The 24409-nt window shown below is 51.0% G+C and overlaps 1 protein-coding gene across 4 annotated transcripts in view; it reads left to right on the top strand.

Annotated features, from left to right (window-relative positions):
* LOC146839650 (uncharacterized) overlaps positions 1-24409 on the top strand; it is a 230749-nt gene that overhangs the window by 42832 nt on the left and 163508 nt on the right. For all 4 annotated transcript variants that reach the window (XM_085651735.1, XM_085651738.1, XM_085651737.1 and 1 more), the window contains exons 2-3: positions 943-1025; positions 18801-18914. In XM_085651735.1, coding sequence (XP_085507861.1) covers positions 966-1025; positions 18801-18914 — 174 coding nt within the window. In that variant the 5' untranslated portion in view covers positions 943-965. The remainder of the gene's footprint in view (positions 1-942; positions 1026-18800; positions 18915-24409) is intronic.

Below are 24409 nucleotides of genomic sequence, written 5' to 3'. Positions count from 1 at the left end.
AAAATTGGAGGCGGAGCCGCGAGACGACTTCTGGAATCGTATCGATTCCAAGAAGTCTCGCAAGACGAGAGCAGCGCATGCACTGCTTACGTCACGAGTGCTTAGCGGCTAATTGAGAGACACGGTCTCCCGCCGCAAGTTAATGATCCAATCCCGGTGGGCGGGGCCAAAAGGGGAGAGGGTGGCAACCCTCAGTATATTGATTGCCTCTGGTGCAATCATTACACTGTGTTTTGCATCAGCCATGGCGCAAAACGACCCGCACCAATGAAACTTGGAGGCAGAGCAGCGAGACGACTTCTGGAATCGTATCGATTCCAAGAAGCCTCGTAAGACGAGAGCAGCGCATGCACTGCTTACGTCACAAGACCTAAAAACAATTGATGGACAGAATGTCAGAACAATGTCATACATTCCAGTTTGGACCCAGCCATATGCAAATCAGTCTTGACCCTGCGCCCAACTGGAACAGTCCAGCCGGAACTGCCAGGATGCTAGCAGTGCTCTTTTTGAAAAATATGGCATTCACTGCTAGCAACGCAGATGCAAGACCAGAAGAACTTTACAGCAGATGTTCACCTGCCTGGCCTCTGCGTCATTACTGTCATCAGCGTGTGCACTTTAATTAAGTCCTCATGCACTAAACGAACTCCTGATGCTGAGCTCTAGCAAACACTTGCTCAAAATAAGCACATCTGTGTGACATACGAGGCAAAAAAATATAGAGGCAGAGACCCTCAGTTGGGTGCAACATCACTTTTCATGAGAGCGATACAGAAGGGTGCATTTCAAAGGAATAAACTGCCCTTCATGATGGTATTAAAAAAGCGCCATCTAGAGAGAACCAGGCACTGGCTGCACAGTTATTGACTATTTCATGGGCTTGTATAAGACAATTCTTCTGGATCAATAAATTCTTCCCTCTGTAATGATTTATTTTAGTTGGTACCTGCACACCAGCAGACATGGATACAAAGAAGACTGCAGGAGACGTCACCAGTCATGACACGAGAAAGCACTTTCTGGTAAGAGGACAACGTTTGAGGACAATCATATGGATTAGTTACATTGTTAATGCGTTACGTTGTTATGACCGATGGGATTACAATTGCAGGGTTATTATTATGTTTCTTATATAGCGCCTGAATCGACCCCCGAAGGGGTATCTCCACGCTTGCCTTGGGAACCCGTCCTGGCTTTTCACTGTGAGATAGCCCCTACAGGGATAGCCCCTACAGGGCATCCCCAAGGTGAAAGCCAGGCATCCCGCCGCGGGGGGCCGTTGTGGAGATTAAGAAAGCTTAATGCCCAGAGTTGCAGAGTGTGAACCCATGATTAGGTCAGGCACCAAAGCGAGAATTATCGAGTCCATGGACATTTGAGCTCAAGACCCTGCCGCATCGGGAATTGAACCCTGGTCCCGGGTCTGACCTCTGCTTCAGGGTCTGCCTGCTCTAACCAGTGAGCCACACTTCTCCACAAGGGTTGCCTTCGAAGGTGACAGTGTTTCAAATGGGGAGCAATTCACAGTATTTGTACATGCTTGTACTGCTTGCTGACAGTCGGAGCCTCTGATGTGTAACATTTATTATTTGTGACACCAAAGAAATCAGGCAGTTTGGCAAATACAGTGAAATATCAAATGAATCCCCCAATGTGGAGAACTGTGCTTCATCCGTCGTGGTATCCTCACCTTATACACCTCCCTAGGGGTACCATGGAATAATGCGATGCTTCCACCCTCCACAGTCTCCGACAACGCACCGAAGAACCCCGATGAACTGGAGGACACCCCAGTGGGAAAGGGGAACTGGGAAGAGAAGTGCATGCACTAGCGGCTCGCATAGGGCGTGTTGCGGGGCGGGGGGTGGGATTTGGGGGGGGAGAGGGGGGGTAGCAAACGCGGACATACGACGGAACGGAGGAAAGTAATGATTACTTTCCTCCGTTCAGTGCTTTAAATGGGAAAAAGTAAGTGCAGGTACTCATCAAAATGAGCTAGAGGTGTGGCGAGTGGGCGGGGCTAAGGGCAAGACATGATTATACATAATGACTGCTATGCAAGTTGCAGCACATATTAAAACATGAGAAATGTGTTTATGTAAACAAAACAGATTTAATCATTACACAGAATGAAAGCCAAACAGGATGATATTTTAACATTTACAAATATATATGTTTATTTATTACAGTTAACAAGAAATACAGCAGATTTTTAACTTTACAAAAATTTGTGTTAAAATGCCATTTCTAAGCTCCGATTTCAGAACTGAACACATATCTGGTATTTTTAATCCGCAAAAGTGTCAATCCTAACTTCACCTGTCACATCACTTTTTTACATTCCTCCCTCCCCCTTCCTTCTATGTCCATCTCGATTTTCCCCCCAACCAGACCCATTGTCAGTTGTAATGTGAGCTCATTCCTGGAGATGCAGCGTTTCATTGCTCTTTGGGCAGGGCTATCGTCACACCCATGGATCTCTCTCTGTTATGGAAATACGGCCATTAGTGTTGGAGGCGCACACAAAGGGAAGCAGCTCCTGGGCTGAAAAAAACTAACATGAACAGAAACCGGCTTTGAGGAAGGTGTAGGATTGCGCTGCACTGCCACGCGCTTTTGTAAGGTCAGTTCAATACCTATTAATGGGACCCGATTACTGGCCGCAGCCCCAGCCTAGGCCATTTCACGCACCTGACGGGGAGGGGGTGGCTAAAGCACTTTCACCTGAATGCTCGTTGCACGCCTAATTAACAGTGCAGGGTCTGCCTAGAGTCGACCCTGCACTGTTAATCACAGCGTGGTGCAAGCCCTCTCAAACCCCTGCAGTGTGGGTACATTAAAAGGGGCGCCTCCAGACTTTAGCAGCGTCCCTGCAAAAGTCTACTTCAGACCCTCAGTGCGATTGCGAGATCCCCTGTGTTGGAGGACATACCGAACCTGCCCATCAATCAGGGTACCGGTACTCTCCCTGACAAAAGAAAAGTGCCGGTACTGACGGCTAGAAAATTTGGAAGTGCCGGTGCTTAGTACCGGTGAGTACCGGCCCATTTAAAGCACTGCCTCCGTTGCGTCCTATGTCCGTGTTTGCTACCCGCTCCTCCCCGCCCCCCCCCAGCCTGCACGTGCTTGCATTAGATGCCGACATGCTTCTGACTGGCTGACATAGAACACCTCACAGAACTACAGGCGCGGAAGCTATAATACGTATGCAACGAAAACTTAAGCCTCCTAAATTACAAACATGGTTCATGTATATGTAAATATATATTTTTCCACCACAATGCCAAACAATGCTGGCACCGCTCGGATTATCTTTGTTAGCTAAGTTATCTCATTTCTCTGACATCCGGGGGTAAATGTGCTTGAAAGTGTTGGAATGCAGTGCAGCACCCGAAGCTGCTGCCCTGCCCTGCATCACAGGAGACCTGCGCCGCGGCATACCTACTACAATATGGCATTGTTTCTCTCTCTCTCCCTGCCCTGGCACGCTCGAGGCTGCCTTGCACCAATGCGCACACCCTAGCACTTTATGGAAAGGGTGTGTGCATGATGACAAGCACCTGTTTTGTACTGGAAGAGTCCCGTCTGTACACAATTCTATGATTTGACATCATTTAGCGCTTTTCCTACTTTCCGTGTGTGCTGTACAGTGCAGCGCACATTCAAAGTTGGAAAGGTTTTGAAAAAATATTTTTTGCTCAAACTATATGCCAGCCTCAAGGAGGTGTACACTTTTTGTAGAAACGGTTTTTCCTCAAAATCCTTGAGAACGCCCATTTACCACCCATGGAGTGCCCCCTTGATATGTTAGTTTAGGGCAGTGCTACATTAAAAAAAAAAAACTAAGTGCCAGGGCCCTCGTCAGAAGGGCACAGCAGCTTGCGCCACCCATTGTCCCTGCCAGAGCTGCCATTGAAAGTACCAACACATCTACCAACCATCCATCACACTCCTTCCTCAAATGTGGCAATTCCAGGCGCCCCAACACTATGACGAAGGCTTGGGGGACAGGTATTAGTCCTTTTTAAGGAATATTGAATTGATAAATGTCTATTTGTTGTGCTAATTTCTAAATTAGATGAACACCACCACCATGTGGCAGGCTGTCCTAAGTGTCGGTGTTGACAATTAAGTGCTGGTGCCAGGTTCAAATTAAGCACTGCTTTTGGGCTACTTTCCAACACAAATCATGTTTTGCAGTGGAAAGTAAATCCGGATACAACACTTGGCTCCAGGTTTGCACCACTAATGTGGCACCAACTTGGCACAAAGTTTTACTAATTTTCCCCCATACCTGGTCGGTTATGCAATAAATATGGTTGTCGGAGTGATAATGTGTATATATAGCCCCCTTTTTTTAAGCATACGACATAACCAGTGGGTATTTGTGCGGTTGGGCCCCACTAGCATATTTGTAGGGACTCGTACTATTCTCTAGGCTGCATTGCCCCTGCCCGTCTACCCCCTGCCCCCCCAATGCCTTAGGCATTTCTTTGCACAGCTGCTGGTGCCACACTTGTGACATTACCTTCATCCTGAGGATGTCACCAGCACACTGACTGGTCCAGTGCAGTGAGGCAAGCGGCAGACACTGTCGTGAGTGCGCACGTGCTACGGGCTGTCCCTGTTCTTCAGTAGTCAAAGACAGACCTAGGGTATGATTTGGAGTATAATGGACCGGGCTTGCAAACATGACAGAGCAGCCTGTCCACCAGACTGATGGTTCGCCCTCCTCATTTAGACTTCAGCGGGCCACCATGTTCCCGACAGCGGTGCTCCCGCTGGCTCCACCATCATACAGCGATGGACCAACGGAGTACGGTCTGTTGGTGTAAGGCCATCAGATTGTCCACCCAATCAAAAGTGGATGGTCTGAAGGAGTTTTATTCTGTACGTCATAAGCAGAAAAATGACTCTCACACCCTGGGAGGTCATTAGATTTTTGTTTTTCATTAACCGAAGAGAAAAAAAGGGGCCCCACACAAACTTGACAGACACGTACCAAACCTTTAGTGCTTTCACAGGAGCTGCTGTTACAGCGGCTTCTGTCAATGCACAGAGATCACCATTACGCCAATGGTGAGTTCTAAATTTGGGTCTAGTAACAATAGGTATGCAGTTCCTCAAGGCGGATAAAACAAGAGGTGGGAGGAAGGGGATCATCCTTGTCGGAACTAGAGTCAATCAATCATGAAATTTGTATTGCGCGCTACTCACCCGGGAGGGTCTCAAGGCGCTTGGGGGAGGGGGTCTGCTACTGTTCGAACAGCCAGGTCTTGAGCTGTTTCCTGAAGGCGAGGTGGTCCTGGGTCAGCCGCAGGTGGATGGGCAGGGAGTTCCATGTCTTGGCCGCCAGGTAGGAGAAGGATCTTCCTCCAGTGGTGGCTCTCTGGATGCGAGGTACGGCGGCGAGGGTGAGGTGCGCGGATCGTAGCTGGCGGGTGGGCGTGTAGAAGGTCAGGCGGTCGTTGAGGTACTCGGGGCCCAGGTCGTGGAGGGATTTGTGTGCGTGGGTGAGGAGTCTGAACGTGATCCTCTTGTTGACGGGGAGCCAGTGTAGGTCTCTCAGGTGGCTCGAGATGTGGCTGCGTCGGGGGACGTCCAGGATGAGTCGGGCGGAGGCGTTCTGGATACGTTGGAGTCTTTTCTGAAGCTTGGCTGTGGTTCCGGCGTAGAGGGTGTTTCTGTAGTCTAGTCGGCTGGTGACGAGGGCCTGGGTGACCGTCTTCCTGGTTTCGGTCAGGATCCACCGGAAGATTTTGCGGAGCATGCGGAGGGTGTGGAAGCATGATGAGGAGACGGCGTTGACTTGTCTTGTCATCGATAGGGAGGAGTCCAGGATGAAGCCCAGGTTGCGTGCGTGGTCTGTTGGCTTGGGTGCGGTGCCTAGGGCAGGGGGCCACCAGGAGTCATCCCATGCGGAGGGTGATGGTCCAAGGATGAGGACTTCTGTCTTGTCTGTGTTCAGTTTCAGGCGGCTGATGTTCATCCATTCGGCGACGTCCTTCATCCCTTCGTGTAGGCTGGCTCTGGCGGTGTCGGGGTCTCTGGTGAGGGAGAGGATGAGCTGGGTGTCGTCACGTAGGAGATGATGTTGAGGTTGTGTTGGCGTGCGATGGCAGCGAGGGGTTTCATGTAGACGTTGAAGAGGGTGGGGCTGAGTGACGATCCCTGCGGAACGCCGCAGATGACTTCGGTGGCCTCAGAACAGAAGGGGGGGAGGCGAATTCTCTGTGTTCTGCCGGCGAGGTATGAGGTAAGCCATTCCAGAGCCTTTCCTTGGATGCCGGTGTCGTTGAGGCGTTGGACTAGGGTGCGGTGACAGACAGTGTCAAATGCTACGGAGAGGTCTAGGAGGATGAGTGCCGCTGTTTCTCCGTTGTCAAGCAGGGCTCGGATCTCATCAGTGGCTGCGATGAGGGCGGTCTCGGTGCTGTGGTTGGCTCTGAATCCAGACTGCGATGGGTTGAGGGATCCGTTCGTCTCGAGGAAGGCGGTCAGTTGTTTGTTGACGACTTTCTCGATGACTTTGGCAGGGAAAGGAAGGAGCGAGATGGGGCGGAAGTTCTTGAGGTCGATTGGGTCCGCTATTGGTTTTTTCAGCAGGGCGCTGAGCTCGGCATGCTTCCAGCTCTCCGGGAAGGTGGCTGCTGCGTTGGGGTCCGTTGTGCTGACAGGTGGGTTCTGGCTGAGGGACGTAGTTAGCTGGTCGGCGGTGATCTTGCTCCAGTTTCTGTGGGGAGCCTGCTTCGGGTGGTGGTGGGTTCAGTTCTTTCTGAAGCTGAAGTGGACGCAGCTGTGGTCAGTCCAGTGAAGTCCGGTGGAGTGGCTGTAGGTGATGTACTTGCTGGATGAGAAGACGGGATCAAGCGTGTGGCCGGCGTAGTGGGTGGGGGTGTTGACCAGTTGCTGGAGTCCGAGGTTGGCGAGGTTGTCCAGCAGGGCGGTAGTGTTGCGGTCCTTGTTGTTCTCCAGGTGGAAGTTGAGGTCCCCGAGGAGGATGTAGTCGGTGGAGGGGAGGGCGTGTGGGCTGATGAAGTCCGTGATGTCTTCGCAGAATTGTGTGCGTGGTCCCGGGGGTCTGTAGATGAGGGTGCCTCTGAGGGTAGTCTTGGGGTCGGTGTGAATCTGGAAGTGCAGGTGCTCGGCGGCGTTGAATGCGTCGATGGAGTCAGTCGAGATGCGAATGGTGCTTTTGTGTACGATGGCGATACCTCCTCCGGTCTGGTTGACGCGGTCCTTCCTGATGATCTTGTAGCCGTTCGGGATGGCGATGGCGATGTCGGGGGTTGAGGAGGCGTTCATCCAGGTTTCCGTGAGGAAGGCGACGTCTGGAGATGCGGTGTCGAGGAGGTTCCAGAGTTCCACGGCGTGTCTGTGGACGGAGCGGGTGTTGAGCAGGATGTACTTGAGGTGGTTGCTGCTGTCCGTCTTGGTGGGCGCGGTGCAGGTTCGGAGGCAGGAGAAGTTGCAGGATCGGCAGACGAAGGGTCCATGGGTGCGTCGCGGGGATGCTCGGTAGCATCCGGGGGTTCGGCCGGTGTTGAGTGCGTTGAGTGTGGCCTCATCGTATGTCGTGCGGGGGGGCTGGCGGGCGCGGGGGCCAGGGGGTCTGGTGCTGGGCGTGGTCCAGGCGCGGACGGGCGCAGACGGGCTTACCTTTGGCGCACCTTCGGCGCTCAATCGGCGCTCCCGCTGCGTGCGTCCGCTGCGCGGTCACTCAGGGGGCGTCATAAGTAAGGAGCCGGGAGGGAGGAGCAGCTGGGAGGCGGGAGCGGGGTGGCCAATGGGCAAGGAGGGGAGGCGGGACAGCGGGGGCAGCGGCAGCGGCGAGAAAAGAAAACTTCACCGGGGCAGCGGCGGCGGAGAGCAGGCGGAAAATGGGGGCAGCAGCAGGCAGGGAGCAGGAGGCGGCACTTACAGGAAGGCGGAGGGCAGCGGCGGTGAAAATGAGTTAAGCGTCGTCAGCAGCAGGCAGGCGGCGGCAGAGCAGAGGGAGGGGAGCGACCGGCTGTGGGGGCACAGGGGGTCACACTGACCAGCCCACCGCGGACACCTTAAGTAAGGAGCCGGGAGGGAGGAGCAGCTGGGAGGCGGGAGCGGGGTGGCCAATGGGCAAGGAGGGGAGGTGGGACAGCGGGGGCAGCGGCGAGAAAAGAAAAGAAAACTTCACCGGGGCAGCGGCGGCGGAGAGCAGGCGGAAAATGGGGGCAGCAGCAGGCAGGGAGCAGGAGGCGGCACTTACAGGAAGGCGGAGGACAGCGGCGGTGAAAATGAGGTAAGCGTCGTCGTCAGCAGCAGGCAGGCGCCAGGAAGCAGCAGGCAGGCGGCGGCAGAGCAGAGGGAGGGGAGCGACCGGCTGTGGGGGCACAGGGGGTCACACTGACCAGCCCACCGCGGACACCTTAAGTAAGGAGCTGGGAGGGAGGAGCAGCTGGGAGGCGGGAGCGGGGTGGCCAATGGGCAAGGAGGGGAGGCGGGACAGCGTGGGCAGTGGCAGCGGCGAGAAAAGAAAAGAAAACTTCACCGGGGCAGTGGCGGCGAAGAGCAGGCGGAAAATGGGGTCAGCAGCAGGCAGGGAGCAGGAGGCGGCACTTATAGGAAGGCGGAGGGCAGCGGCGGTGAAAATGAGGTAAGCGTTGTCAGCAGCAGGCAGGCGCCAGGAAGCAGCAGGCAGGCGGCGGCAGAGCAGAGGGAGGGGAGCGGCCGGCTGGGGGGGGCACAGGGGGTCACACACACCCAGCAAGCTAGGTGTAATGCTTCATTATATGGACCTGCTCCTCTTCGGGTCGGCACTGCAATACTCAACGGGCACCCGTAAAGGGACTCTCTAGCGGAGACCTTTTGTTCCTTGCCGTATGGTGCTGTGGGTGTGAGGGGTCTAGGTGGTGTAGATGCAGTGAAAATGAGTAGTATTAAAAAAGGTTGGATAGTCCAAATAAAACTTGTATTCAGGCTGGCTATCCACCTTGTTAAAAGCAATTTAGAGTGGCCACTCTCTGACTTTATGGTCCACTGGAGCTAGGCTCTACTCTTGTGGTCGACACGTTTCATGCACAATGGTCGAATGTGATCCGTGGCATTTCTTCAGGACCTAGTGGGTGCACTATCTACACGAAGTGGTTGGTAAAATTCCTACCTACCAAGTATCATGAATGCGAGCACAGTGTCCCGCAGTTTCAAGTGGTGACCAGTAATGACCTATGAAAGAAATAGCAAGGGGGAGAATGTGTGGAGTCACTCGGTTAAGGCATAAGACCACAACAACATTTGTAAAAAAGGTCACTATGAATTGGACATCCTCTCTATTGTTATCCGCACTGCTAGTGAATTTGAGTGAAATCACTAACTCCAAGGATAAACAAAAGGTTGAATTAATTAAAAAGAATTAAAAGGAAGACTGAGTTTAAAAGTGGCTAAAAGTAGTTAGAATGGGATTGCTCTAGCGACCTCAACAGAGTCTGTGTGGACAATTCTTTTCTAGTCACTCACCTATCTGTAAGGAGAGTGTCACTCCATTAGGTGTTCGGCGGGAAATCTGGACACCAAAATCGTGGTGTCCTAGATACATAGGAGGCAAGGGAGCATATCAGTGAGCTATGGTTGGATATCCGATGCACAATTATTAAAGTCACATGGCCAGATCGTCAATGCGTGGGGAGGTAGCATTTTACTCCTACTATTGGTCCTGAGCAACTGAGCCAAGGACAACCTTATCCAGCAATCGACTCTCACTGGTAGCACAGGTCGAGCAGTCCATGGCAGAAGGGGGGAGGGGGTAGGTGTTAGACATACACAGGCTCACAACTCAGCATACAAGCAGCAGCAGCAATAGATGATTTTCCAGTCAGCTTCTGTAAAAAAAAAGCAGTAATTAATTTAAACAAACAAAGCATGCACCACACACTAAATAAACACAGCTCACTTAAGGTCAGCTTGCTAGAGCTATCTGGGGCACAATCTCACGAGTCCCCCTGTCCCTTCTAGTTGGAGTGTTTTTCACTATTTGATTATTGTAGTCAACTCACAAGATGCTGCCCACGCTGGTCCCAAGCACCCCAAAGGCTATGTTTTGCCTCAAGAGTTGTTTGCAGCTTTCAAGCTCTAGGTTCATGCAAGGGCCAGTGGCCCAAGGGCCCGGAACAGACTTACCCGACCCAATTGCAGCTGGCAGTCCCAGAAGGGCCGGCCCAGTCTTCGCAAGCTCTGGCCTCCTAACTCTGAAGGACGCCTCCTCTTACAGTCTCTTCCCTGATGATGCAGCGGGCTCCTAGGCCTCTGGGCGACCTGCTTCAATGTTGGACGTCCTTCCTCAGCTCCAGTGGCGACCAGTTAGTGTTCCTCCTAGCTCTATAGTGGTCCCCTTCCCCTGGTCTCACTGGAGGTCACGGCCTGCGGTCAACTCACAGCTTCGTCTTCATGGCGGCCCCCCACCTGTGAACCCAGGGGGCACTGACTTATACTTCACCACAGGTGACAGCCTGCACTTCACGGTGGCCCCCTCCTTGGCAACATGGAGTCGTCGAGCTTGTCTCAGTCACGGGTGACAGCCCACACTTCTCAGTGCCCTCTATAGTCTGGTTCACAGGGTCTCCAACCTGCTTGGAGCCATGGGCAACAGCCCGCACCTCAGTATGGGGCTCACACTCCCACTTGTATATTAACACATATGTGATGTAGTGTCTGACCTTTGAAATTTGTGTTGGGGGTGTCAAATCATTTCAAGTGCCATCTTTGCACTGCCCTTTGTCACATGGCCAGTCTGCCGCAGCCAAAGAGGCTCCGATTTTGATTGGCCTATCAGCCTCCACTAGAATATGCCCCATAAATGTTCAAAGCCTTCCTGTTAGACTTGGGGGTCTTTAGTTGGCACAGGTATGCACTTGTGACAAATAGGGACCTCCTCCTCTAGTCAGGGTAGGGGGGTACACTCCTAAAATAACCCCTGCTCACCCTCTTGGTAGCTTGGCACGAGCAGACAGGCTTATCTCAGAGGCAGTGTGTAAAGCAGTTGTGAACACATACAGTAACCAAGTGACAACACTACAGATGGACACCACACAGGTTTTATATAAAAAAATAAGTATTCTTTATATAAATTTACCACAAGACCATTACACAAAAACACACAATACTGTTACTTTAGATGGTAGAATTTAGCTTAGTTCTCTTAAGTTCTTAAATGCTACACTTTAAGTTAATGTACCTTTTAGATGCGACACGCAGGGCAACGAAAGTGTTGCAACGATGTTGCTGCGATTACGTTTTTGGTGCAAAGAAATAAAGACGGGAAGATCTTCCAGATGCGTTACGCTTCTCCGATGTTGCGAGAAGACTCGACTCGATTCGTCAGCTGCAACGGCGACACCCTTTACGCGATGCGACGACAGCGGCCTTGGCAGCGGCACTCTTCTCCGACGTTTGCGAGACGCTTCTGCTCAATGCAACGTTGCAGCGGCGACACCCCTTTACGCGATGCGACGACAGCAGCTCCGACGGCGGCACGCTTCTCCGTGGATGCGAGGCGCTTTTCTTGATGCGGTGCAATGCGACAACTACGATGGCTGCGATGGCGACACGCTTCTTCCTCGATACGAGACTCTTCTCTTGATGCAGTGCAATGCGTCAGCTATGATGGCTGCGATGGTGACACGCTTCTTCGGCATTGCGAGACACTTCCTGGCTGATGCGAGACGCTTCCGCTCGATGCGATGCTGCAGCGGCGACACACTTTACGAGATGCGACGACAACAGCTCCGACGGCGGCATGCTTCTCCTTCTTGAGTCGCGCTTCCATATCCTTGCGACACGCAGTCCCTCAGAAGGCCCAACAACAGCAGCAGGCACTTACAAAGAACTCTGGGGAGCTGGGGGGTGAAGTCTGTTGTTCCTGAGACTTCAGCAGGAGGCAAGCTCTTTTCCAAGCCCATGGAGATCCTTCACAAGTTGAGCAAAAGTACACACAAAGTTCCTTTCTCCTCTCTTTGTTAGTAAGGCAACCACTGCAGGCCAATCCCCCAGGTTCAGGGATAGTTTCCTCCTCAGCTTCTTCTGGTTCCTCCCTCAGCAGAGGTTCTTCTTGTTTTCCCAAAGTGATCTAATTTCTTGGGATCAGGGTCCCAATATTTATACCCAGAAATCCTTTGTCCTCTGAAGGCAGAGAGTCCTTTGCCCAGTCCAAACCAGTTCCTGAGCACTCTGTTTACCAGACTTCTCCTTTCCTTTCACAGTGCAGGGCAGAAACATTAGACGCACCACAGGAGGTGGAGCCAGCATTGTGGAAGGCAAGTACAGCTCTGGAGCAATTTGTTGACAGGATTCCTTCTCTTCATTCACTGTGCAGGGCAGAGACATCAGCCGCTCCCCAGGAGGTGGAGCCAGCATTGTGGAAGGCAGGCACATCCCTATTCAGGTCCCAGGTGCAACTCCTCCCACCCATCTGGATGCAGATCTCTCTATTCACCACTGGGACACCTCACCCTGTCTCCTGGAATTCCCCAGCCCTGTCACTCAAACTCCAGACAAAGGAATACACACAGCCTAGCAGAGGCAAGTTTGAATGGTTAGACAAGAAAATGCTTACTTTCTAAAAGTGGCATTTTCAAACACAGAATGATAAAACCAACTTCACTAAAAGATGTGTTTTATCATCCTGAGTTCAGGCATACTAAATTCGAATTTCTACCATGTTCTCTGAGTCAGTTAGGATTTTAAGATGTAATAACCAAACTGCCCATTCTGGCCTATGGAGAACAGGAAGCCTTGCAATAGTAAAAAAACGAAAATGGCTGTAATTCACTATTAGAACATGCCACACACACCAGGACATGTCCTATCTTATCCTTACAATGCACCATGCCCTTGGGCCTACCATAGGGGTGTCTGATATGAAGAAAAGGGAAGGTTTAGGGACTGGCAAGTGGATGCACTTGCCCAGTCAGAATGACAGTACCAGACTTCACGCAGGCTCTGCAATGGCAGAACTTAGACAAACTTTTACAGGCTGCTTTTGTGGGTGGCACAACCAGTGCTGCAAGTCCACCAGCAGTATTTGGATTACAAGCCCTGGGCACTCCTGGTGCACTGTACTAGGGTCTGACAAGTAAACCAAACCAACCAATCATGGAATCACAAATCATACTTCAATTTACAATAGGGAGCACTTTCACTGTGGCACTGGACAGCAGTGGCACAGTGCCCTGAGCAACTAACTCCAGCAAAAAATACGTGAGACACAGCAAAAAATGGAAGGGAGACTCACGCCAATGTGCCAAGTCTAACACATGTCCCCTCCAGCTGAAATGTGGGGAGAACTACCCTACCTCCTGGGAGTTCTCATCACTAAGGTGGAAAAATCTGGACAGACTATCAGCATTGGCGTGTTCTGTACCGGGTCGATGTTCCATCGTGAAATCCATTCCCTGTAGGGAAATGGACTACCTTAACAGCTTTGGATTCTCACCCCTCATCTGCATCAACCATCTGAGGGGCCTGTGGTCTGTCTGAACCCGGAAGTGATTCCCAAACAGGTAGGGTCTCAGCTTCTTCAGTACCCAGACCACAGCAAAAGCCTCACGCTCAATAGCACTCCACCTCTGTTCCCGTGGAAGTAACCTCCTACTGATGAAGGCTACAGGTTGATCTAGGCCCTCCTCATTCATCTGTTATAGAACAGCCCCCACACCATGCTCTGAAGCGTCTGTTTGCACTATGAACTCCTTGGAGAAGTTGGGTGCCAAGTGCACGGGCGCTTTGCACATAGCAGTTTTTAAGGCCTCAGAAGCTTCCTGACGGGTGTCAGTCCAAATCACTTTCCTTGGCAGCTTCCTGGAAGTCAGCACTGTCAAGGGTGCAACAATGTTGCCATACCCCTTGACAAACCTCCTGTAGTAACCCGTGAGTCCTAAAAAGGCTCTCACCTCTGTCTGGGTTTTGGGCGGCTCCCAAGCCAGGATGGTTTCAATCTTGGACTGTAGGGGTGCCACCTGGCCGCTCCCTACCTGGTGTCTATCTGGCACGTACTCGCCTTGATCATGAGGCCTGGCCTCCGCAGCGCCATCAACACTTCCCAGAGGTGGCACAGATGTTCTTCCCAACTGGCGCTGAACACTGCGATGTCATCCAGGTAGGCGGCACTGAACGAGTCCAGTCCAGCCAACACCTGGTTGACCAACCTCTGAAAGGTGGCAGGGGCATTCTTCATCCCAAAGGGCATCACCCGGAACTGGTAGTGCCCATCTGGTGTGGAGAATGCTGACCTCTCCTTTGCCCCATCGGTCAAGGCGATCTGCCAGTACCCAGACGTTAAGTCAAACGTGCTGAGGTACCGCGCAGCCCCTAGCCGATTTATAAGCTCATCCGCTCTGGGGATGGGGTGTGCATCGGTCCTGATGACTGCATTGAGCCCTCGGTAGTCCACACAGAACTGGAGTTCGGGTGTGGCACCCGGCGCAGCAGCCTTTGGGACCAAGACCACTGGGCTGGCCCAAGGACTGCTAGAGGACTCAATCACCTCTAGCGCAAGCATCTTTGAGACCTCCTCTTTGATGCAAGCCCTTACCCTGTCAGTCACTCTGTAGGCCTTGTGCCTCACAGGTGTACTGTCCCCGGTGTCCACCTCATGGACGCACCAATAAGTGACACCGGGAACCAGGGAGAACAAATCACAAAACTGTCTCAGCAACTGGTGACAGTCATTCTGTTGCTCAGGGGTCAGGGTGGAAGAGAGGTTGACACCATCCACTGACCCATCTTGCTCTCTTGCTGACAGGAGGTCAGGAAGAGGCTCGGTCTCCTCCTCCATCCCAGCATCTGTTGCCAAGAGCATGCCCACTTGGGACCTCTCCAAGTGGGGCTTCAGGCGGTTGACATGCAGGACCCTCAAGGGGTTCCTGGGAGACCGCAAGTCCACCAAGTAGGTAACCGGACTCTTGCGCTCCACAACCTCAAAGGGGCCGGTCCACTTATCCTGGAGTGCACAGGGCTCCACTGGGGCCATGACCCACACCTTCTGTCCAGGCTGAAGCTCAACCAGAGTGGCTTTCTGGTCGTACCACCGCTTCATCTCCTCCTGGCTGGCTTCCAGATTCGCCTCAGCGAGTTGTCTGAAACGCCTAGTCTGGTTCCTAAAGGCCAGCATGTAGCTATAGACATCCTGGGGAGGTTTCCTGGGAGATTGCTCCCAGCCTTCTTTGACCAGACTTAGAGGTCCTCTTACTGGGTGTCCATAGAGAAGCTCAAAGGGACTGAACCCTAGAGATTTATGTGGCACCTCACGGTAAGCAAAGAGTAGGCATGGTAAGAGGACGTCCCACTTACGCCTCATAGGTTCCTCAAGACCCATTATCATGCCTTTAAGGGTTCGGTTGAATCTCTCAACCAACCCGTTTCCTTGGGGGTGGTAAGGAGTGGTGAACTTGTAGGTTACACCACGCTCCTGCCACAGGGACTTCATATACTTGGAAATTAAGTTGGTGTCCCGGTCAGACACTACCTCGCAAGGGAATCCCACTCTGGAGAAAATTCCCATCAGTGCTCGTCCCACCACGGGGGCCGTCACTGTCCTCAGAGGTATGGCTTCCGGGTACCGGGTGGCATGGTCCACCAAGACCAGGATGAACCTGTTGCCCATGGCTGTCTTGGGGTCCAGTGGCCCCACAATGTCAATACCCACCCATTCAAAGGGGGTGCTGACTACAGGGAAGGGCTGGAGAGGAGCCTTGCGCTTCCTCCCACTCTTACCACTTGCCTGGCAAGTCTGACATGTCCTGCAGTGAGTGTCTGAACTCCTGGGCATTTGGGGCCAATAAAAATGGGTGCCAAGCCTTTCAAAGGTCTTGTCCTGCCCCAAATGTCCTGCCAATGGAACATCATGAGCCAGCCCCAGTAGGAAGGCTCTGAAGCGCTGGGGTACCACCAGCACACGGGCTGACCCAGGCTAAGCAACCTTAGGTTCTGTATACAGGAGGTCATTCTCCCAGTAGATCCAATGTGATCCTGACTGATCACCTGCTGCCTGGTCTGCAGCCTGTTGCCGCAGACCCACAATAGATGGGCATTCTTTCTGCTCCTTGCAGAATTCTTCCCTGAAGGGTCTTCCTTCTTGCTGCCAATGGGTCAGCTCAGGCAGGTCCCCCAGTTCGGCTACCTGTTCCCCTGTAGGCTCCAGGGCATCCCCCTCAGGGTCTGCTCCCTCCTGGACCGTGGGAACTTCGGGGGCCGGTTTCCCGCGCCCCCTGCCTCTACTCTTGATGGCAGGTATCTGGGCCTCCCTCTCAGGCTCCAGGTCCTTTTGAGCACCTTTACTCACTGCCATTGACTGGGTGGTCACACATGCCCAGTCAGGCATACCCAACATTTCTAAATGTGCATTCCGCTCCACCTTCGCCCAAGGTGAGCTCTCCAAGTCATTCCCCAACAAACAGTCAACAGTCATGGCGGGCCTCACAGCTACCTGAAGAGTACCAGAGACCCCCCTCCCAATCAAATGGAACCTGAGCCACCCTGCAGTGACTCTCTGTGTTGTCAGCGGCAACAACTGAGTAGAATGCTCCAGGGACAACCTGCTATTGAGACACCAGGTGACACTTGACAGCTGTCACACTGGCTCCTGTGTCTCTCAGAGCCTCCACTCTATGGCCATTGATGGTCACCCACTGCCTGTATTTTTTAGTGTTATCAGGCAGCTGGGTCCTAGGAACCACCTCACAGTCTCCTAATGAGACAAGGGACATTTGTGCGGGACCACACCCACCTTGGGCACCCATCTCCTCACCCAGGGCTACACTAGCCATCTGCCGGAGGGTTGCACCAGTGGGTGCTGGTTTTCCAAACAGGCGACACTTGGTATCATTGGCAAAATGACCCTATTCTCCACATTTGCAGCATCTCGGGGGCCGTCTTTGAACAGGTGGACCTGTCGGGGCCCCTGACGGTTTCTGGGGGGTAGGCTGAGAACCTTTCCCTTGGTTCCCTTGGGGATTACTTTGGGGCCTCTTATGGAACTCCCTCTGTTTACCCTTGTCCCCCCACTCTTCTGCTGGGGACCCTGCCCACTCTTGGCTGAGTCAGCCCTTAGGAATGTCAGCAATACACATCTCCTGTCTGCGGGTGCAGTCCTTACGTCTCCGTGGCTGGGCCCAAAATTAGGTGGCATGGTGTGGAAAACAATGATGGACAGGGATGCGGCCCACGTAATTCCCAGTGGCTGAGATTAATTCAAGCATTCCATCCATCACTTTTTGTATAATTTTGTGTGCCCCCCTAAATGCGAAGTGTATGCCCAAAAGTGGCACTCTGTGTCACTGGAGCAAAGCTATGTGTGGCTGATGAGCCCTAACTAGAGAGAAACTGGTTCTAGGTTGCTTGTGTTCTGGTTCAGGGAGGACCTGGTCTGGCAGTTCAGGCTGGACTCTTCCCAATGGAGCGGAGTCAAGACTGATTTGCATATAGCTGGGTCTAAACTGGTGTGCAAAGTAACAATGGACTGGGATGAGCTTGAGTAATTACCAGTGACTGAGATTAATTCAAGTATTCCATCCATCACTTTTTAGAACGAGCCTGCAGGCACCGTGCATGCACAGTGTCTCTATTGTCTCTTGTGTCTCTACTGCTTTTAAAAAAAAAACTCTAAAAAGGAGCTTTTACCCCACCCATTACTTACCATTCGTTGACATCCTTGCTATTCTTTTTACTGCCTTCTAATTTGGTAGCAGTTTAATTAATTCCAGGAATGGCATAATGACGTTCCTGTTCTCACAAGTTGCACTTGTGTAGCTGAAGAGGAATTTGCTCCTGAGATCGTCTCCCATGTTGTAGATGTGCTGGGGGCAGAAGTCGGAGGGTTCCCCGGAGTAGACGGCTCTCATGATGCTGGCTGTTCCTTGCGTGGTGAAAGTTTTCTAGACTGTCAGAGTGTTGCCTTGGGTGTTTGACAGTAGGGTGGAAGCGGTGGTGTTGGGGTTTGGTTGAGGGTGAAAGTTGTTGTGTATGGATTGGATTGTGTCATTGAAGAAGTCCGAGAGGTTGTCACATATTTTCTCTGTGGGGGTGATGCGGTTGGGGGTGCTGGTTGGAGAGATGAGGTGCTTGATGATTGTGAAGATTCCTTTTCTTCTGTTGGAGCTGTTGCCTGTGCATCCGCTGGGGCCTTTTTCTTTTTTTGTTTTATTAGTTAGTTGTTGGCTTGTTGAGAGTGGGATCACAGCCTCAAAGGAACTCCCGACATTCTTCCTAGCTGTCCTGCTTCGTCTCTATCTGTAAGAGTGGCTGGTGGAGTCTGGTGCTCCTGAACAGTCTTGCCTGTACTTGGGAACTTGTGACGGTGAATTCTGTCTCACGACAGTTGCTTTTGCATTTCCAAAAATGAATACCTCTTGAGAGCTAGGCGTATCGAGAGGGTTGGACTTAGACGGGAGCAGGCTTAGCCAAGACCCGTGACCAAGGATTGGGTTCAAACCTCACCTGGCAGCTTTGACTGTACGCCGTGATGGTCATGAACTAAGGAGCAGTACTACGGGCATGAGGAAGAGGTGTCCACAACCTATACAGTAAACAAAGAGTAGACACACTGTCTCCCGTGTCCTGCCCTAGTGATGAGCCTCACACAAAATGGAGACAGATCCTAAACTCATTACAGCAACTACAGACTCGGACAACATTCCGTGGTCTAACCAGGCATTGTCACTATAAATACTAAACATAGAGGCTCAATCCATCACTAGCTTGGCTGTTGGTGAATAGAGCTAGATGTTGGGTTCTGTATCTGTTAAGATCTCAAGTATTATCTTTCTTCACAGCGATCACAGAAAAACTCTGACCAGACTGCTATTGCCTCAGGTGATGGAAGCCAGGGAGAAGGCGCTAGTGTGCCAGAATCGCAATCTGAAGATCAACCAGCGACAAGGCGAACGGTGAGCATTTGGCTGCAGGATCTTCAAGACATGTTTCAAGCTTTAAATACCAAAGCACAGAGAAATACTGACCTCCGGTCTGTTCAAGTGTTCACATATGCATCAACGTAGGCTTTTGCGATTCCTTAATTGCGATTATTAAGGAATCGCAGTTAAGGAATTGCAAAAGCCTATGCATGTAGAAATCGCTATAAAAATAGCGATTCCTACACATTCCTTAATTGCGACTCGTAAATTGCGAGTCGCAATTAAGGAATGCCGTCCCATTCATTCCAATGGGCCTTCAGGCCCATAGGAATGAATTGGAGATTGCATGAGCAATTTGCGAGTACCAGTATGTACTCGCAAATTGCTCATGCAATTTCACGGGTGCAAGGGTGTCAAATTCACACCCTGTTGCACCCCTGAAAATGATCTGTGCTCATATGTTGCACACACACAAGCCCTAAGGGCATGTGTATGCACAACATGAAACTTTGAAAAATGCACAAAAGTGCATTTTTCAAAGTTTTTGCAAATTACCATGAAGTTCAACTTCATGGTAATTTGCTCCCCCTATTAGCGAAATCGCAAATTGTTTTGCTTTAATGCATTGCATTTAAGGAATCTCAATTTGGGATTCCTTAAATGCAATCGCAATTTAAGTAATCACAATTTAGAGATTCCTTAAATTGCGTTATTTGCATTTGGGATGATGCATCCCAAATGCAAAAATACCGGTCGCAAAGGGGCATATTCTGAGAATCTGCCCATTTGCGACCGGTTTTTCCTTTGGTGCATGTGCCTGATGATTGGTTGGAAACAAGGGGATCCCTGTGTACCTAACTACACACCTGGGTATCAAAAGAAAGGTTTGCTTTGGAATAGATTGTCTACAATTTGAATGATATGATATCAACCAGTCTTTTCTCAAGTCAGCCCATTCCTATATGCATTTTTATTTTTCAATCAAATTTAAAAACTTATGTAAATACAGCATTATATGGACATGGATTACAAGAGCTTTACACAGTTTGAGTAAACATATCTGATGCAATCATTAAAACATCTTTTCAATATTAGATTAAAAATACGTTGATATTACTGATACGGGGAAAAGCGATAACAAACCAATCTTTAAATGGGCCCCATGCCAAATATCGTGCATTACGGTTTTAACATTGTGTCGTACGCCAATGATAAGCAGCCTATTATCACCCTGTGGTAGGGTGAAAGAGACACAGCGGCTCTGTCAAGATCCTGTCTGTCTGAACTGGCAGAGGTGATGGACCATAGCTGTCTCAAGCCTAATGCTGGGAAAACAGAGGTTCTTACTTTGGGAAAGCAGCCATCAATCTAATCCTCTGTTTGGTGTCTGGATTCACTAGGGTCACTACTGGACTCCAAGCTGAAAGTTAAGAACAGTGGCATCTGGTTTGATGCGGAACTCTTGTTTGACAGTCAGATTACCAATCTAACGGGGAAATGTTTTGGAATTTTGAAGATCCTTAAAAGAATTCTGGGACTCTTTCCAGAGGCCGCAAGAAAGTCTGTGGTTCATGCCTTGTTAATGTCCAGACTAGTTTACTGCAATGTGCTATGCCTGCATATAGATGTCGGGCTGGACTGTTCCCACGAGGCACGAGGTCAGACTGATTTGCATATGGCCATGTCTGAACTGGGGTGGCAGAGTGGGCTAAAGAACGGTGATGGATTAAACCCAGATCAGTTGACTGGGGGTGAGTGCTTGCAATGTTCAACACTCCGTCCATCATTTCCTTTGGTTTTTGCTTTGTTCGCCATAAGTTGGCAGGGTATGCTCAGACGTGAGTCCCTTACTCACTTTGCCACTGGATTCAAGCAAGCCTGGCTGAAGATGGCTGAAATGCCAGAAACCGGTCCTAGGAAGCTTGTTTCCGGTCCAGGGAAGACATGGCTTGGCAGTTCGGGCTGGACTGTTCCCACGAGGCACGGGGTCAGACTGATTTGCATATGGCCATGTCTGAACTGGGGTGGCAGAGTGGGCTAAAGAACGGTGACGGATTAAACCCAGATCAGTTGACTGGGGGTGAGAGCTTGCAATGTTCAACACTCCGTCCATCATTTCCTTTGGTTTTTGCTTTGTTCGCCATAAGTTGGCAGGGTATGCTCAGACGTGAGTCCCTTGCTCACTTTGCCACTGGATTCAAGCAAGCCTAGCAGAAGATGGCTGAAATGCCAGAAAACGGTCCTAGGAAGCTTGTTTCCGGTCCAGGGAAGACATGGCTTGGCAGTTTGGGCTGGACTGTTCCCACGAGGCACGGGGTCAGACTGATCTGCATATGGCCATGACTGAACTGGGGTGGCAGAGTGGGCTAAAGAACGGTGACGGATGAAACCCAGATCAGTTGACTGGGGTGAGTGCTTGCAATGTTCAACACTCCGTCCATCATTTCCTTTGGTTTTTGCACAATTATTAAAGTCACATGGCCAGAGTGTCAATGCGTGGGGAGTTGGCAGGTACTATAATCTGCATCCCGCCCTTGTCACGGTAGTAAAATAGGGCAAAAATGGGCCTGGTGCGAGACATGCAGCGGCTGCTATATCAAGGAAAACCCCCTCTTACAAAGAGGTGCCATTTACCTGATCCCACCATGTATGTACGCGCTTGGTGCCCACAATGGGTGACCCCCCCACATCGCTATCTGTCACAAGTGGTCCGGTGCAGATAGTAAGCCTTAAAAACAACCCATCTCTAAATTTGGGTGTCAGAATCCGCTTCAGGGGGCCATGGGTCAAGGAGGAGCTACTGGCCCCATCCGTGGGATTGTAGCATTTTACAGCAGTAATTAATATAAACAAACAAAGCATGTACCACACACTAAATAAACACAGCCCACTTAAGGTCAGCGTGCTAGAGCTATCTGGGGCACAATCTCACGAGTCCCCCTGTCCCTTCTAGTTGGAGTGTTTTTCACTATTTGATTATTGTAGTCAACTCACAAGATGCTGCCCACGCTGGTCCCAAGCACCGGAAAGGCTATGTTTTGCCTCAAGACTTGTTTGCAGCTTTCAAGCTCTAGGTTCATGCAAGGGCCAGTGACCCAAGGACCCGGAACAGACTTACCCGACCCAATGGCAGCTGGCAGTCCCAGGAGGGCCGGCCCGGTCTTCACAAGCTCTGGCCTCCTAACTCTGAAGGACGCCTCCTCTTGCAGTCTCTTCTCTGATGATGCATTAGGCCCTGTGGTCTCCGGACGACCTGCTTCAATGTTGGACGTCCTTCCTCAGCTCCAGTGGTGACCAGTTAGTGTTCCTCCTAGCTCTATAGTGGTCCCCTTCCCCATGTCTCACTGGAGGTCACGGCCTGCGGTCAACTCATGGCTTCGTCTTCATGGCGGCCCCCCACCTGTGAACCCAGGGGCACTGACTTACACTTCACCACAGGTGACAGCCTGCACTTCACGGTGGCCCCCTCCTTGGCAACATGGAGTCGTCGAGCTGGTCTTAGTCACGGGTGACAGCCCACACTTCTCAGTGCCCCCTATACTCTGGTACACAGGGTCTCCGACCTGCTTGCAGCCATGGGCAACAGCCCGCACCTCAGTATGGGGCTCACACTCCCACTTGTATATTAACACATATGTGATGTAGTGTCTGACCTTTGAAATTCGTGTTGGGGGTGTCAAATCATTTGAAGTGCCATCTTAGCACTGCCCTTTGTCACATGGCCAGTCTGCCGCAGCCGAAGAGGCGCCGATTCTGATTGACCTGACTATCAGCCTCCACTGGAATATGCCCCATAAATGTTCAAAGCCTTCCTCTCTCATAAGATTCCCTGGCAGTGCCACCCTTATCACCCCACTCTCTCCCTGAAACTGAACCCAGGCTCCACTGACCAGTAACTGTTCCTGGAATTAAAGAGACCTTCGATGTACACTGAAGATGCACTGCTCCTCTCCCCTGAGTGTTTGTGTCCCACCGCAGCCCTTAGGAATGTCAGCAATACACATCTCCTGTCTGCGGGTGCAGTCCTTACGTCTCCGTGGCTGGGCCCAAAATGAGGTGGCATGGTGTGGAAAACAATGATGGACTGGGATACGGCCCACATAATTCCCAGTGGCTGAGATTAATTCAAGCATTCCATCCATCACTTTTTGTATACTTTTGTGTGCCCCCCTAAATGCGAAGTGCATGCCCAAAAGCCAGTCCTGTGCACTCTGTGTCACTGGAGCAAAGCTATGTGTGGCTGATGAGCCCTAACTAGAGAGAAACTGGTTCTAGGTTGCTTGTGTTCTGGTTCAGGGAGGACCTGGTCTGGCAGTTCAGGCTGGACTCTTCCCAACGGAGCAGAGTCAAGACTGATTTGCATATAGCTGGGTCTAAACTGGTGTGCAAAGTAACAATGGACTAGGATGAGCTCGAGTAATTACCAGTGGCTGAGATTAATCCAAGTATTCCATCCATCACTTTTTAGAACGAGCCTGCAGGCACCGTGCATGCACAGTGTCTCTAATGTCTCTTGTGTCTCTACTGCTTCTTTAAACAAGCATTTGCAATGCAATAGGTCTCGCATTTACCGGAGTTTGAGCTATTGGCATTGTAAATGACAATGCCTTTTATTTATGTTTTGGTTTTTAAAACATAAAATAAAAGGCATTGTCATTTACAATGCCAATAGCTTCCTCACGTAAATGCGAGACCTATTGCATTGCAAATGAAACCAGGTTCATTAAACAAGTTGACTTTAAGTTTTTCTAAAGTCAATGTAGATTAAGTGATTTGCCCAGAATGAATCACAGGATGTTGATCCGATGCCGTCTCTGCTTGTTTTAATTAATTCCAGGAATGGCATAATGACGTTCCTGTTCTCACAAGTTGCACTTGTGTAGCTGAAGAGGAATTTGCTCCTGAGATCGTCTCCCATGTTGTAGACGTGCTGGGGGCAGAAGTCGGAGGGTTCCCCGGAGTAGACGGCTCTCATGATGCTGGCTGTTCCTTGCGTGGTGAAAGTTTTCTAGACTGTCAGAGTGTTGCCTTGGGTGTTTGACAGTAGGGTGGAAGCGGTGGTGTTGGGGTTTGGTTGAGGGTGAAAGTTGTTGTGTATGGATTGGATTGTGTCATTGAAGAAGTCCGAGAGGTTGTCACATATTTTCTCTGTGGGGGTGATGCGGTTGGGGGTGCTGGTTGGAGAGATGAGGTGCTTGATGATTGTGAAGATTTCTTTTCTTCTGTTGGAGCTGTTGCCTGTGCATCCGCTGGGGCCTTTTTCTTTTTTTGTTTGATTAGTTAGTAGTTGGCTTGTTGAGAGTGGGATCACAGCCTCAAAGGAACTCCCGACATTCTTCCTAGCTGTCCTGCTTCGTCTCTATCTGTAAGAGTGGCTGGTGGAGTCTGGAGCTCTAGAACAGTCTTGCCTGTACTTGGGGACTTGTGACAGTGAATTCTGCCTCACGACAGTTGCATTTCCGTTTCCAAAAATGAATACCTCTTGAGAGCTAGGCGTATCGAGAGGGTTGGACTTAGACGGAAGCAGG

This window comes from Triturus cristatus, chromosome 4_1 (assembly GCF_964204655.1).
Source record: "Triturus cristatus chromosome 4_1, aTriCri1.1, whole genome shotgun sequence".
NCBI classification, from domain to species: domain Eukaryota; kingdom Metazoa; phylum Chordata; class Amphibia; order Caudata; family Salamandridae; genus Triturus; species Triturus cristatus.
This window is presented reverse-complemented; position numbering and strand designations above follow the sequence as displayed.